Source organism: Phasianus colchicus, chromosome 6 (assembly GCF_987193195.1).
Source record: "Phasianus colchicus chromosome 6, bPhaCol1.hap1.1, whole genome shotgun sequence".
Taxonomy (NCBI): domain Eukaryota; kingdom Metazoa; phylum Chordata; class Aves; order Galliformes; family Phasianidae; genus Phasianus; species Phasianus colchicus.
Genome location: NC_143441.1, coordinates 37,215,125 through 37,229,809, shown reverse-complemented (window position 1 = coordinate 37,229,809; position 14,685 = coordinate 37,215,125). Strand labels below are relative to the sequence as shown.

The 14,685-nt window shown below is 36.6% G+C and overlaps 1 protein-coding gene across 1 annotated transcript in view; it reads right to left on the bottom strand.

The window, feature by feature from the left end:
- Window positions 1-13,105, bottom strand: part of MYO3A (myosin IIIA) — a 97,859-nt gene extending 84,754 nt beyond the window's left edge. The window contains exons 1-3 of the mRNA XM_090142985.1: window positions 13,064-13,105; window positions 10,299-10,481; window positions 6,859-6,993 (exon numbers count right to left, since the gene is read on the bottom strand). Of these exons, the coding sequence (XP_089999111.1) occupies window positions 6,859-6,993; window positions 10,299-10,481; window positions 13,064-13,066 (321 nt within the window). The 5' untranslated portion in view covers window positions 13,067-13,105. The remainder of the gene's footprint in view (window positions 1-6,858; window positions 6,994-10,298; window positions 10,482-13,063) is intronic.
- Between the last annotated feature and the right edge of the window lie 1,580 nt (window positions 13,106-14,685).

Sequence of the window (14,685 nt, the reverse complement as noted above, 5' to 3'; positions counted from 1 at the left end):
TAAAGTGAAATGTGATGTTTAGTATTCAAACACAAGGGACAAAGTATTCACGTGCTATTTAATTACAGAGCAGCATAATAAACATCTTTTTTCCCTCGCAGTCTGGTGACAGTGTTGTTAGAGATTTATCATACACAAAAAGCTGAGTATGCTATATTCTTCAGCAACAATATATGCTTAACAGCTGCCTAAAAGATGTGGACTAGGCAAACTACAATGTAAAAAAAAAAAAAAACCAACTCATTTTGCAGAAGAAAATACGAGTATTTACTAAAACTTTGATGCATCAAATGATAGTTGTAGCCACACAACTTTGATCTTGAAAAACAAGCAAAAGCCACTTTGCCATCACTGCATTTCCTTTTCCCTCTTCCACACATTGAGAGGTACCATGAAGGGTGCCAGTCCCATTAGCTGAGAAGTGAAAGAAATTATGCTAATGGAGAGAAAAACACCCATCAGCCATCCGGATACTTATATAGCACTGAAAAGCACAGAAGAAGATGAACAGAAATACCTGCCTTGCTCTGAACTATCCTGATCTGTTCCCAGCCTGCTTTGGCAGAAGCAATAGTTGACAGATCTTTTTTTTTTTTCCCCCTCTAGTTCTTATATCTCCATGTTTTACATCACTCAGCCTCCCACCCATTGAAGTCTCATCAAACTTAAGCCACACAACATGGAAGAAATCTCTGGATATCTCTCTACTTCTCTTTAAGCACATTGGAATAGGAAAGATACTTGAATTTCATAACACATTACTACCACTGTCCTGACTGTAGAAGTTCATACTTTGTATCTGACTATCTCAGTCAACATACACACTCATACCTAGACCTTATTTTGGGTAGTGGTTGCCCTTCTTTTGTAGCAAACCTCACTGCAACCTCATATAATACTGTTAGTAGCTTGACTCTCCAGGTGAAAAACACCTTCCTTCCCCAGTGCAACCTTGGACCTGCTGAGTCTTACTTCTTTAGATGCATAACCATACACTGAGCATAGGACATCATATAGCAGGATCTTTTAATTTTGTTTTTAATAAGTACACTTCAGCAAGTTATACATGCAGTATCTAAAAGGCAACATGAGAAATTACCGCACAAAGTAGGTCAGTGAAAGATCCAAAACTACTAGCCACACACGGTTTGAGCATTAATTATGCTCATTTTTCTCCATCAGACACATATGTAAATTATGCTGTCACTGTTCATTTATGGAGCTGCGAGGAAATTTTATACATATTTCATGATTGTTAGGGCTCTCTCTGTGTCAACAGTCAGCATTTGAAAGCATCAGAATTGCTAAATGGCTCTCTCCAAATACAGGAGTGTGACAGCACAGACGATTCACTCAAGGCCACAGGCATGACAACAGCTTCACTGCTCAACTTCCTTCATTTTATCCAGGAGTTACTGCAACACCATTCTGAAGGCTCTGTAGAGTTCTTACCTTTAATGAGGTCTCTTTGACCATACCATTCTTCTCTTGAACCCTCATGCTGGCTGCCCCTTCTCAATCACATCAGATATGATCTAGCTGCTTTTACTGTCAAGAACCATAGCAGTCCTAATACCTTCTTTAGGCAGTAACAAATCTGCTTCTATCCTCGCAAGGCTGGTATCCATTATGGGTTAACTGTAAGCATGTCACATTTTCTCTTCTGCTTTGAAAGAGCAGCGATAACAACCAGAATGCCACACTGCTCTCCTCAAGTCCTACTTAGTAGGAGTACTTGCTGCAATGCTGACAAACACATGCAGCTGATTGAGATCACAAAGCAGTCCTTCTCAAAGGAACAGGATTCTAAATTTCTTACTGTACACTCACAAATTTTGATTTTTAAATGCTTTCATAATGTTGCAAACAACATATTCTAGTATGTGGAACATTATCTGTAGTAATAAGTAGATGATGATAACATTACATGCTCTAAGATGAGATCATACAGCATTGACAGTATCATTGTCAGGTTTAGTATGTTTTCATATGTGGATGTTTTCATATGTGGACAGGGACACCCTTAAAATAACATGGTTGCTGGACAGCATGAAGGAAACAGACTGCTGAAATTGTACAGACTCATGCTGTGCTCCATGGACTGCTAGTTTAACTCAGCAGAGCTTTGCAAATATTCTTAAAATGTTCATGCATATACTAGGAGAAGCAAAACACCTAAGAATGTCCAGGCATTCTTTTTTCTTGAAGTTCATCACTATCAGATGGGTTTATTTCTGTAATTTCTTGGCATTTTTTGTCCACCTCACCAGAAATCAGGGTTCTTTTGTTCTTTTATTTCCCTACTTCAAGTGCTGAGGGAATGGAAAAAGCAAATGCACTTCTTTAGAGAAACAGGCTCTGTACGAGCTATTCCAAAACTTGACATGATTTCTCTGCTTAAGATTACATTGAAACCAGAAAAGGAGAACTTCCTAAGAAGTGCTTTGATAATATAAAAAACTATTTTGGGGTGAGAAGTCACTTCATCCATATTCTCCCCTATGTTGTTGTTTTAAATCAAAATTTCCTTTTTTGAAATCACAAAAATCCTAGTTCCTAATTATAAAAACATACTGAGAATGGTAAAATACAGTAGTTTATGACATTCACACACGCAAATACGTGTCAAATATGACAAGCATAGCTATTTAACTTTTGAAAACAAACCAAGATGTTTCTTGAAGTTCTGCCTCATCTGTGTAGGAAACAACCTACAAGATAGCAAATAAAAGCCAGGCAATACCTACTATTTACCCTGCTGTTGTACATTCAGCCTTCAACCAGTGTTTACTGGGTTGTTCTTTGTAGTATATTTCAGGCAAAGGCTGTGCTAATTGTCCTCCCCAACTGATCAAGGCCTGCATGCTCATCTGTAAGATGCAATGTGATCTAACCTCTGTCTCTATCTTCCATCAGCTGATTTCCAACTATCTTGGATCTGGTCCCTTTCTAACTAACATCCAGAGCTGGAAGAAATGCATTACGGTACACTCTGCCTTAGCAGTGTCACTTTGTTGATGCCAACTGACATGAAACTGCTAGGCTGATTGATCCTAAGTATAACACTTAAGTGGTTTCTTTTCAACACAGACTCAATAAGCCAAATTCTTCTGCCTGCCTCTTCAGAAGCACATGACTAGGCTTAAAAAAACTGACAATAATCATCTCTTATAATAAAGAAAATATTCTTTATTGCTAATGTGACTAGAAGAGCACCCTCACAGGGGCAGATGTTCATCCCAAGTACAGGCTACAGAGAGAAGGGCATTCCTGAACTACAAGTCAAAACTACTGATATTCATATAGATGTGTTTTACTCAGCAGTCATCCTTGGAGGTGGTTTCCTTAAATATGCTGAATTGAGCAAGTTAGGTTCCTTTGTCACCCCACTAATTATATTAAAAGCTCTTGCACTATTAGTTTTCCATTAATTTAATTATCTATTTAAAATTCTATACCAGCCTCAAACTCAGGTCCTCATTGTGCAGTGTTTGTTTTAACACATAACTTTCTTCTTCTATTAATACTGTACTAGCATGTCCGCAACAAAAAGTGCTATAATAAAAGGTTGTTCAACATTACTTGCCCAAGTAATCATTATGCAAGTTTTTTTTAACTAATTAGATACACACTGAAGGGTTAAATCAAAGTAGGAGATTGACTGTATCTCTTTTTGGTACTTTGTTATATCTATTTATCTACATATTTTTTTTCTAATAGTTTTTTTTTTTTTTTTTAATGAGCAATAGTTTCTGCTCTCCCAGTAGCTTATTTCCCACTCACTACACTGCAACTTCAAAATGGTTTGAGATCATTTAAGTAATCTGCACATCAGAACAGAGACAGAAATACAACAGAGAAAATGAAATCCAAATGTTAAGCAGAAAATGAGGAATTTCACTTCAAATTAGAAAAAATATTTTCTATTAAGATGCTTTCTATTAGGCAATTGTTAAGCAAGGAAGTTAGGACAAAATATTGTGTTTACCCAGAATTACTCTGTAACAGATCTTTCCCATCATTTTGAAGCAACTGGTTTTATTTTCTACAGGCAGAAAATGTCAGACACCTAAACCAACAGGTCAGGTCCTAACTACATTTAATGGTAGTTAAATACTTCTTGATAGCCAGCCAGTTCAATTATTCCTACTCAGAAGGCAACACCTTCAACCTGTATTGTGAACATCCACTGCCTCTCCACTGAGGTCTTTGCCTCAGCAAAGGCCTTACAGTGAGCAGCAAACAGAAGTGACAATTTTAGTTAAAACTTCAATATTCAGCTATCTTGTCCTGGAATTTGAGAGTACAGATTCAATAGGTGACGACTCAAGGATAAATTCATCTTGGAAAGCAGAGATGGAAGATGATGTAGCATATTTCACACCAGAACAGCAATAATTTCATCATAAACACATCCAAGGTCTTTTCCATTGTGACTAACATCATGATTTTATGAAAATTCAAATATTTGAGACTGATAATCTCACAAGAACCCTTTATAGCATTGTAAACTAGCCTTTGTAGCTACTTGGCCAGTTCTGGCCTCAAAACTGAGCTTCGGACACTTACCTTAGCCCAGTGCATATATAGTTAGCATCTTCTTTCCCCCCAAAACAATCACAATCAAGTGATCTTCTCCCACATAACTAGTGATAGGACTAGAAGGAATGGCCTCAGTTGTGCCAGAGGAGGTTCAGGTTGGATACTAGGAAAAATTTATTCTCCAAAAGCTGAAACAGGCTGCCCAGGGAGGTGAAAGAGTCACCATCCCTGGAAGTGTTCAAGAAATATTTAGATGTTGAACTAAGGGACATGGTTTAGTGGGAAAATATTGGTGGCAGGTGGACAGTTAGACTAGATAATCTTGGTGATTCTATGATTATAAGCGCAATATCAAACAACTACAGATAACTAAGGGGAATGCTGAACATCACCCACTGAAGTCTTCCAGACTAATTTCATGGTGATCAATCATACCTCCATTAAAATAACCTTTCTGTGCACAGCTGTACTACTTTATTTCCATTTCATCATATCAGAAATGTTTATTCCTTGGTAGAAAGATTAGGCCAGTTATTTGAGCTTCAGAAATAGATATAGCTCCCTATATGAAGGGCCTTTCTCTACAGTTACCTCCCGCCTGAACAGAAATAATATCTTCAGTTCAGAAAAAATTCAAAACTCTCAATTGCTAAACAGATGGAGAACATTTCATAGAAGTCTCCTATGCCTCATAAGGAATGCTGCTATAGATCTGTCTTGTCCCATATTATTCCATAGATATCTATAGCTGATCTCAGAAACAGGATAGAGGCTAAATGGACTTCCATACAATTAAAACGTACATGCAGCAATATAGTATCACATTTACACACTATGATGACAGTTTTACACAACTGTTGTACTAAAAATGTCAGTACAGCACAGTTGACAGCACAGTTCATATAAATAATGTTTAAGATGGAATTGGGAGAAATCTGAAAACTATCTTTCCATATGGGCTTGCTATAGATATGTAGCATGGTACATGATTTTGAGAGCTGTGGTTTTTTACCTCCTCTGTATTTCATATACTTCAAAACCAAATACAACCTCCCCCACACATTCCAATGGAAACAGAAGTATCTGCAAGCTAAAGATATTTTTAGGAAAAAAACAAATTCATTTTTATAAACTTTAACACACATCAACTGAATTCAATTACACTCAAGGATCTATGTGTGCAGTGACAGAAGGCATCCAACATTACTCCACATACCCCATACTGGCACTTACACATGTGCAGCATGGCATGCAGAGATTAAAAATAAAACTTGTATTCCAGATGTAGCTTATGTCTTTCACATTATAAATAAAAATCCATGCAAAATATAAAAGTTAAAATATAAACACTTGACAGTTTCTTCACAGTTTTTTCTATACGGGCTGTTTGGTATCCATTCTTTTCAGGACAGAAGTTTCACAGATGGAGTTTCAAATGCCCAGGAGACACAAAAGAAGCCAGATTTTTCAAAGAGCTGACTTCTTTTCAAAGTCAAACCTAATAGATTGCAGTGAAAATGATAAAAAATTATCTTAAAAACATTTTCTCAATCCAAGTTAGAAGAATTTGGAAAAGCTTTAGAAATTAAGCATTTTCAGAATTGGATGACATGAAATATTTGGCAGGAGCTTTGTATACGTTTAACTGACGTTATAAAATACAACAACTTTTTCCATTTCAACCTTGCCAAATACTGATCAAACATCAACAAAGAGAAAGTTTTTGCAGAATAGGCTCTAGTGAATCTATGAAAACAATAATGATCAACCTCTTTGCTCCTAGATTAGTCAAAATTAAAGACTTAAGATGGAAACACAAATTACACTCTTGTGCCATTTTCAACAATATTTGGCAACAGACTACTGCCTTAGTTCACTTGCTTTATTTGTCTACTTGAGCATCTGCATGAACAAAACAACAACCTGTAATTCATTTCTAACATTTATTTAGGACAAAATTCATTATAGTGGTTACTTTAATTATGTCATACCTTAGTCATATTTAAACAAGTAAGATTGCCACAACATGCTTTTTGCCAAAAAAAAGGTTGTAGCAAATCTTATCAAGTCCTATTAGCATTTATAGACTTATTTTGAAGACATAGTACTACCAGTATAAATATATCATACGTTATAAGAATGCTGAAACTGTGGCAGATCATTAATTCATCAACACTCACAAGACCAGTATTCATCACTTCACATGCAACCACTCTAAGGAAAGACAACAAACAACTTTCATCTCGTTCACCGAGCTCATATTCAACATGGGAATGCTCACTTGAAGAAAACTCTTATTTTTAAAAAATTATTTACCTCAAGAACAAGCCAAAGCTGGTCTCCATTTTTCACATCTTTCTTGTAGTACATGCCATAGAATTTGACTACATTGGGATGATCAGAGAGAGCTTTCAAAATGTTGTACTCAGCTTCAATTTCTTCATCGATATCCTAGTGTCACAAATGAGAAATACAAAGCAGAAAATAAATAATCAAATCTGTTAAAAAAAAGGTAAGATTTTCAGGCTATTCAAATTGAGTTCGGAATAGCGCAAAGAAAAAAACATGTAAGTATTGATATACCATCTGCAGGTCTACAGAGCTTGGTTGTGTTTTCTCAATACAAGTTGTGATTCTTCCTTGGTCTTCACCTATTTCAACTAACAAACATATGGGACGTGACAAAGGAGCCCTCAGAAGAAAAGGCAAAAAGCATTTCAAGGTGAAGCCAGTAGAGCCCCCAAGCATGCAGACGCAGGCTGGCAAGTTTACAGGAGAGCATGCAGATGCCCTGGAGTTACTCCTCCAATCTCTAGGCTACCCCCAGTCACTGGGGACTGAACAACACAAGCCATCTATGCACTGAAAGAGCTCACTGAGAGATACTATCATATTGCTTTACTCATACTGAGAATACATGCAGTCTATCTGTGCCACAGTTAGTGGCAAAACAGCTCAAGTCATTTTCCTCCCATATAGTTTAAAACTTGAACAAATGTTGCTAGCATACCTGTTCACAGAATTAACTTATTTTTAATACATTTTGCTATTTACACACACACAAAAAGAAGCAGATGACAAATTGTAGAGGAAGGCTACCTGTGAACTCCACTATCCAAATGAAGTGATTTCCTACCAACAAAAAGCCAAAAACTTCTTTCAACTTCCTCACCACCACTAAATGGATGCTTTGTAGTTCTAATGAAGGACAGTCCTCATTTATTTCACAACCAAACACACCTGTTCCTAGGAGGAGTCAGCACACTTGTTTCTTATGCAGGACTTTCCAACACTAAATCCAAGTTCCTCGCATTAGCCTTTGGCTATTTTTTTTTTTTTTTAGTCTCAGACTGTCACCAGTATCTTCAGGAATTAGGCTATAAACTTCTATATTGGGATTATAAGATTAAGTCTTCTCACAAGGAGGAGCTTTTTTTTTTTTTCTTTCTTTCTTTTTTTTCCCTTCTTTTTTTCCTTTTTTAACTGGAAAAGCAGCAGAATTTTTCTCCTCTCTTTCAAAAAAAGAGAGATAAAGTGAATTTTCCCATCCGCACAACATAAAACATGGTGAATTAAAAAGAAAAGAAGGATTTAGTAGAGATTTCTGACTCCTAAGGGGTACTGAGATTTTATGAGACTTTTACCATTATGAGGAGAAATGAAGAGAATGAAATGAATAGAATATTAATTCTGTGCATACAAAAATCTTCCTCTGCATTTTATGAAAGAATAGAACTTGATATTTTTGTTAAATTTAACATATTTACCTGCATGAAACATAGCCAAAGGGATATAGAAATAGCAAAGGGAATAATTTTGTGTAAACTTAGATGTAAAATAACAGCTAAGCGTCTTAATGTACAACAGTGCTTTCTTATAGCCCTAAGGACAAGGCTAAAATTGTTCTCAATTCCATCTTTGTATATTATCATTTCAACACCTTCACTTTGTAACTTCACTTCCAAAAATCTGAGCTGTTATTCAACATAAAGAAATCAGAAAGCTCTAAGGACTAAACATGGAATGTTTAGTTCAGTTTCATGTCACCTATGATAACACTGTTTCTTAGTTCAGTTTGGAAATAAGTTAAGCTGAGTAATATAAAAAGCACATTTTTTCTGCTCTATTCTTCAGTCCACTTCTTATGCTGCACTACTCTGAAATTGTCTTTAAAGAAAAAAATTGTAAAATTTAAAGAAAATAGATAAAGTACTTTTTTCTTCATTGCAATGGCTCCCTCTGCAGCCATTAATAATACTTTCAGTTTAAACAAAAAGCACTAGTTTATACCTCTCACTGTTTCTAGTATTGGATTGCCATTTTAGTACTAACATGGAGGTACAGCAAATACTTCAGACCTCCTGTAAATAGGAGGGGAAAAAGAAGAATGCTATTCTTAACATAAAAAGAATAAATTAAATCAAGAGTTCAAGTCCTGCACTTTGATGCACTATTCTCTCTCCTCTATATATCAGTACCCTCAGCTCACACTGAAAAACACATCTTTAATTATAGGTAACAAAAAAATCCATGAGAAAATTTGATAGAACTAAAATCTAGTTTTACAGCAAAACTAGAATTCTAATAGAAGTAAATGCTGAATAATATCATGATGTGCTGAAAAACAAATTTCTCAGTGTTTTCCAGTTGGACATTCTCTGTTTGTGGGAAGTCTGAGAGTTTCCAATACATTTGAATTCACCAAGGTCCCTTTCGCTTGGCCTTTGCAAGGTTCTTTTGTTTACTTTAGGAGAAGTAGATGGTACTGCACTGAGATGAGCCTCCTTTTGCTTCTTTGAAAGCACACTGATCTGAAGCAGATCATCAAGAAACAAAATCACAAGTTTGTAAAAATTTACTGTCATGCTTTTTTATGGACTTAAAGGCCACAGGAACATTATTCTGAAATTGATATGTAGGGGTAGACAGAACCCTGCGTGTCTGTACAGTTCCAGAACTGCAGTGTTTCACACAGCAGGATGTGCTCTTCTCCAGCTGCCCAGAGAATTGCATAATGGAAGCACTTGTTTCATGTGGAAGTGTAAGATATAGGTCATAGAGCCAGAATGCAGTTAGAAGGAGAAACACGGTCTCTTGCTGCTACTGTAGCTTGTATTCACGTTGCAGATTCAGAACAAACCACAGAGCAGCATCTGCTACCTGAGACCTACCATCCTGATAGAAACTGTAACAATATCTTGAGAGTGCAAAAGATAAGCTCAAAGGAGCCACCTGGAAAACGAACGGCTTCTTGTCCTTCTTTCACAGGTTAGCGTTCTCAAGAAAGATCCCACACCACATACTGTACCACTGAAGTCAACAAGCCCAACTTTACGAACCTGACTACTAACATTCTCCCTACAGAACATTTATCTGCTGCCCAAATGTCAGCTATGGAATACAAAACCATGATCACCCGGTGGGTAGGATCTTCTGCTTTCGCATTTTCTATAAGAAAAGTTGGATCCTCCTGTGATATCGACATAATCTGACACATTCTGAAAATGCAGAACCAACAATAACAATAGTAATAAAGTGTGCAGCTTTATTTTTTAAAGTGTCACTCCTAGCATGTCACCAAGCTGAAAGCACAGACTCAAAATAGATGTCTGAAGGTACATCTAAGGTACTTAAAAATACATAACTTTATCACTAGTGTGCAGAAAAGAGGAAAAGGAACACAAAAATACAAGAAGCTAGGACTCCTAACTTTCTTCTAGGTAAGGAAAAAAACCCAAGCAATTTAAGTAACTTACATGAACAGGATCCAAGATTTTGACTGCTGCTTTGCTGCCATTTTTCTTATTTAATACCTTGAAAACTTTTCCATAAGTTCCTTTGCCAATAGTCTCAATTATTTCCCAGGTATCTGAAGGGTCGGGAAAACTATCAAATATTATTGTTTTCCCAGTCAACGGAAGCATCTCAGTTGATGACTCCTAGAAAAAAAGGGGAAATTTCCATGTTCAGTGAATAAATGATCATTCACAGTTAGTTTCCTACAAATAAGAAATGAAATACATTCCAGTCTCAAAATGGAATGATTTTACACAAAGCATGCATGTACTGAATAAGAAACAAGAAAAGCTACACTTAATACAGGTTTTCAATACAGTACCAAATAAAGGGAAATTCAAATGGTCTTTTGTACTGATTTGAGGCTTCAGTGAAGTCACTACAAGCTTTCTCATAACAAAACTAAAATGTCATTCTGGAATTTTTCTAAAGGGCAGGGAAGTGGGAATCAAGCTCACTGCTATGGTTACATAAAATCCTCTGGACACCTGAATTTTTGTACAGAACTCATAAGGCCAAACAGCAGTAGATCTTTCCACAATGTTATGGTTTTCTGACAAGCAAGCATTCAGAGTGATGGAAAATGTACACTCCTGACACCTATTTTACATACTGTACAGGAAACATTACACCTATGCCCTAGTCAGTGGTGGATACAATTCAATACCACATGCTTTTATACCTACTAGACAACACCTACAGAGTTAAAAACCAAACCAAAACAACCAAACAAGAAGAAACCCCCACCTTTACCAGTTAACCCAGTACAGATATATTAAAAATGATGTCCTCATATTCCCAGCATTAGAGCTAAGACCAATAAAACAAAAGAGACAGAGAACAGGAGAGACTCAAGCCTTACTGAGTAAGGAAGAATCATCTTCATATAATTATTTCTAGAATTTTGTAGCCTGATTTAAGAGTATTGTATCAGTGTAATTATATGGGGATTTTTCAAGTCAACAACATAAATTTATACACAAAGCAATTCTGCTATACTCTACTTTTTTTGACAATGAACACAATGCCTTCAATTTCAACTTCATCTGTGGCTGCCAGCATACCAGACATCCTTCTTTATTCATCTGCTTATTCATATAAGCATATCACTGCACTATACATGCAGAACATAACCTCCCCCCCCCCCCCCCCCGAGGCAGCTGAAATGGACTGCTGCACAAACATATACTGTTCCAGCTCTTTAAATTACCCCATATGAGTATTGGCATATCGCACATTCAGACAAGTTTTCTTGGTCTCCTGGGGAACTTGAGGTTCAGGATTCTTCCCATTCTTCTACCCTTGGCTGATTAGCTTGCTAATCACACAGAAGACAGCAGAGGCTGCTACAAGGAGAACTATTAGAGGGCTGTGGAAATATGGCTCTGCAGGTGTTATCAGCTACCAGCAAATGCTGCTGGAGACACTGCCATGTGCTGGCATTTTCCTCCACAAATCAGACCAGTTACACCTTTTCTTGTCTTAAGAAAAGCCACAACATACTTACCAATGGCACATTCAATAACTGCAACTGTTCAATAATTCAAAAAGAATTACTCAGCATAATCCCTTGTCTTTTGATTTGCAGCCTCAAAAATCACAACTTGAATAAGTTACAGTGAACAAGCACCTGCAGATAAGTTGTTCAGCTTCCACTTCTGTTATTAAAAATATATTAAATAGAATGATTTTGAGTGTTCGGTTCTTGAACAGAATGAACAATGTTTTATTACATCTCAGTGAAGTTGAGACAGTTGATAATGATATAATTTCATATTTCAGCAATAAATAGGACTGTCTCTGGAATATATCTAGATACTCCAATAACAGGGTAATTTATCAAACTCATCACTATTAAAAATTTACTTTGAAAACAGCTTATGTAATCCAAACTTCTGAGCTAAGAATATAGTCTCAAACCTCCATGAAAATCCCTGAAAATGCCTATAGTCAGAAAGAGACTAAAATTCAGGGCTTTTAGAAACAAATAAACAGTTCAGGGGATTGCTCCACAACAAGCCAGTGTTGGGGTGGGTTTTTTGGTTGATTGTGGGTTGAAATGAGGTTTGTTTTTTTTTTTTTTTTTTTGTGATGATAGTAGTGTTTTTTGTTTTGTTTACCAATACAGGGGTGATATGGTGTCAGTACTGTGTTTATCACATTTATAACAACAAACTTGGAGATATTCTGTCAAATAAGCCAGCTTTATATGATATTTAGTTTCATTTGTGGTATCAGAAGTACACACAAGTGCAGGAGACCTCAGGCCAGATGCTAGAGACATGCAGGAACACTCCATTCCATATCAAAGGTGGCAGATCACTGAATTCTCCTGCTTTTCAGTGTCTAGCTAGTTTGGAAAGAGACAAAAAGTGGCAGCCTCATGAAGAACCCAGCATTATCTCCTGTGGACAGTCAGACTGCTGCAACAGTAATTCAGTGAAACGTTTATTACACTGCTGAGGGGTTTATGGCAAAGGTCACAGAGCATTACAGATGATGGTGTCAAGTGGGAATAAGCAATAGTCTTTGCTTCTGCAACCTGGGCTGCAAGCACAACGCAGCCTGAATTTCATAACAAATACTACAACCCAGCCAGACATTTGTACTACTGTATAATCAATGAATATAAAGATGTTATAATTATGAAATAATTATGAAATAAACAAGGGAGCTTGGCAAAGCAGATTATAATAACAAAAAGAGAACAGATAGAATACTTAACCATGTCCTGGGCTCACTGCAAAACTCCAGAGGAGAGATCTCCAGAAGAGATCCTCTCCCACTGGTAGTCAGCTCTTAAATGGCTCTAGGAGAGGTGCAGCCAGGCTCCACCCCTTCCTGCAGCACAGGTGAATTGCCTTCAGCTGTGCTCCCATGGCTGACTCATTGCTCGCCTCAGGTGATCAATCAGAGATTCAGGCTGTGATTCAGCAGTTCCCATACAACTACTTACACCATTTTCATAGTTCAGCCCTCTAAGTTTGTCACTGTTTCATTCTGTGCAAGTTTGCAACTTCTTTCCACCATCCTCCAAATAGTTTCCGAATGTGCCTCCATCTCACTGAGATGAAGCTTATCAATTTGTTCCATAAGGAGCTGATAAAACGAGAGGTGCACATCCCCTCATTTTTTCTCCGCAAGGGGTACTTAGATGATTAACAAAGCATATGTTTATGACTAAAATGAATACAACCTTAAGGATCTCATCAGCATATTGTCTACAGGCTACCAAAAATTTTCTGTTTACTGGCCTTGAAAATAAGAACCACCGCCTCACTGATTCAATTCAAAATACAACATCTGAGGTGGTCTTTGATCTGTCTTGGTTTTTTTTGTCCATTTTACTCTCATTGCAAACACTACTTTGGTCTGGTACTGAACACCACACACAGCGCAGCCTTGGAATACTTGATGCAATAGCGCAATAAAATCCTGCAGCACCTTTCTCTTACTTCATGAGTTCATGCCTACACAGACAAAACATTTTAAGTAAGGAAGTTAATGGTTCCTGCACAGAGTTTCTAAGACAAATTAAGAGTGTGATGCTACAATATACTATTCACCAAGCCTAATGCTTTCTAGATAAATGGCCAAATTATTTGATTGCTCAACCATGAACGTAGATTGCAGCTCAGATCTTGAATTAGTATAAATGTATAGTGGACATTAGTATAAATGTAGCTGTAAAATGTCACTTACACAGCACACCATGTCATCTGACATTCAAAGGCTAAGTTTGGGCTCCTGCAAGCCCAATATTTTCCCCACTTAATTCAGTGGGATACTCAGCCTCCAATTTTGCTCAGGATAACAAATACATGAACGGGAACTACAGTTAAATCTAAGCTCACTTTGAGGATTTATTTTTTTTAATTCTTTTGTCAAAAGCTGAGTACTCTTAAGACAACAACTTGATTTTGAAACTAATGAACCTCACACATTTTTGCATGATTTTATATGTTTTGGATAATCCACGTGTCTACCCAAATTACTCTCTTTGACTCACTACTTATTATTCTCAGTTTGCTCACTACTTTTCTGTTTTATACAGTCTACAGTATTTCCCCAGAACTGATAAATTGCTAGCTGAAAAAAAACTTTCCAGAGGGGAAAAAAATAACATCATAACAACAAGCTGAGTTGTAGTAAAAAAGCTTTGACTGCTGCTTTATTAAGCAATGCCATCAATTTTGTGGATTTTGATAATAGTTTTTACTATTCAGAGATAAATATTATTTTTATTTATTCATTATTTGAAAAAATAAATGTAAGTCCATCTTTTCAACAGACTGAAATCTAAACATATTTCATACTAAGATGTGACAGTTTTGTGACAAGAGGCTT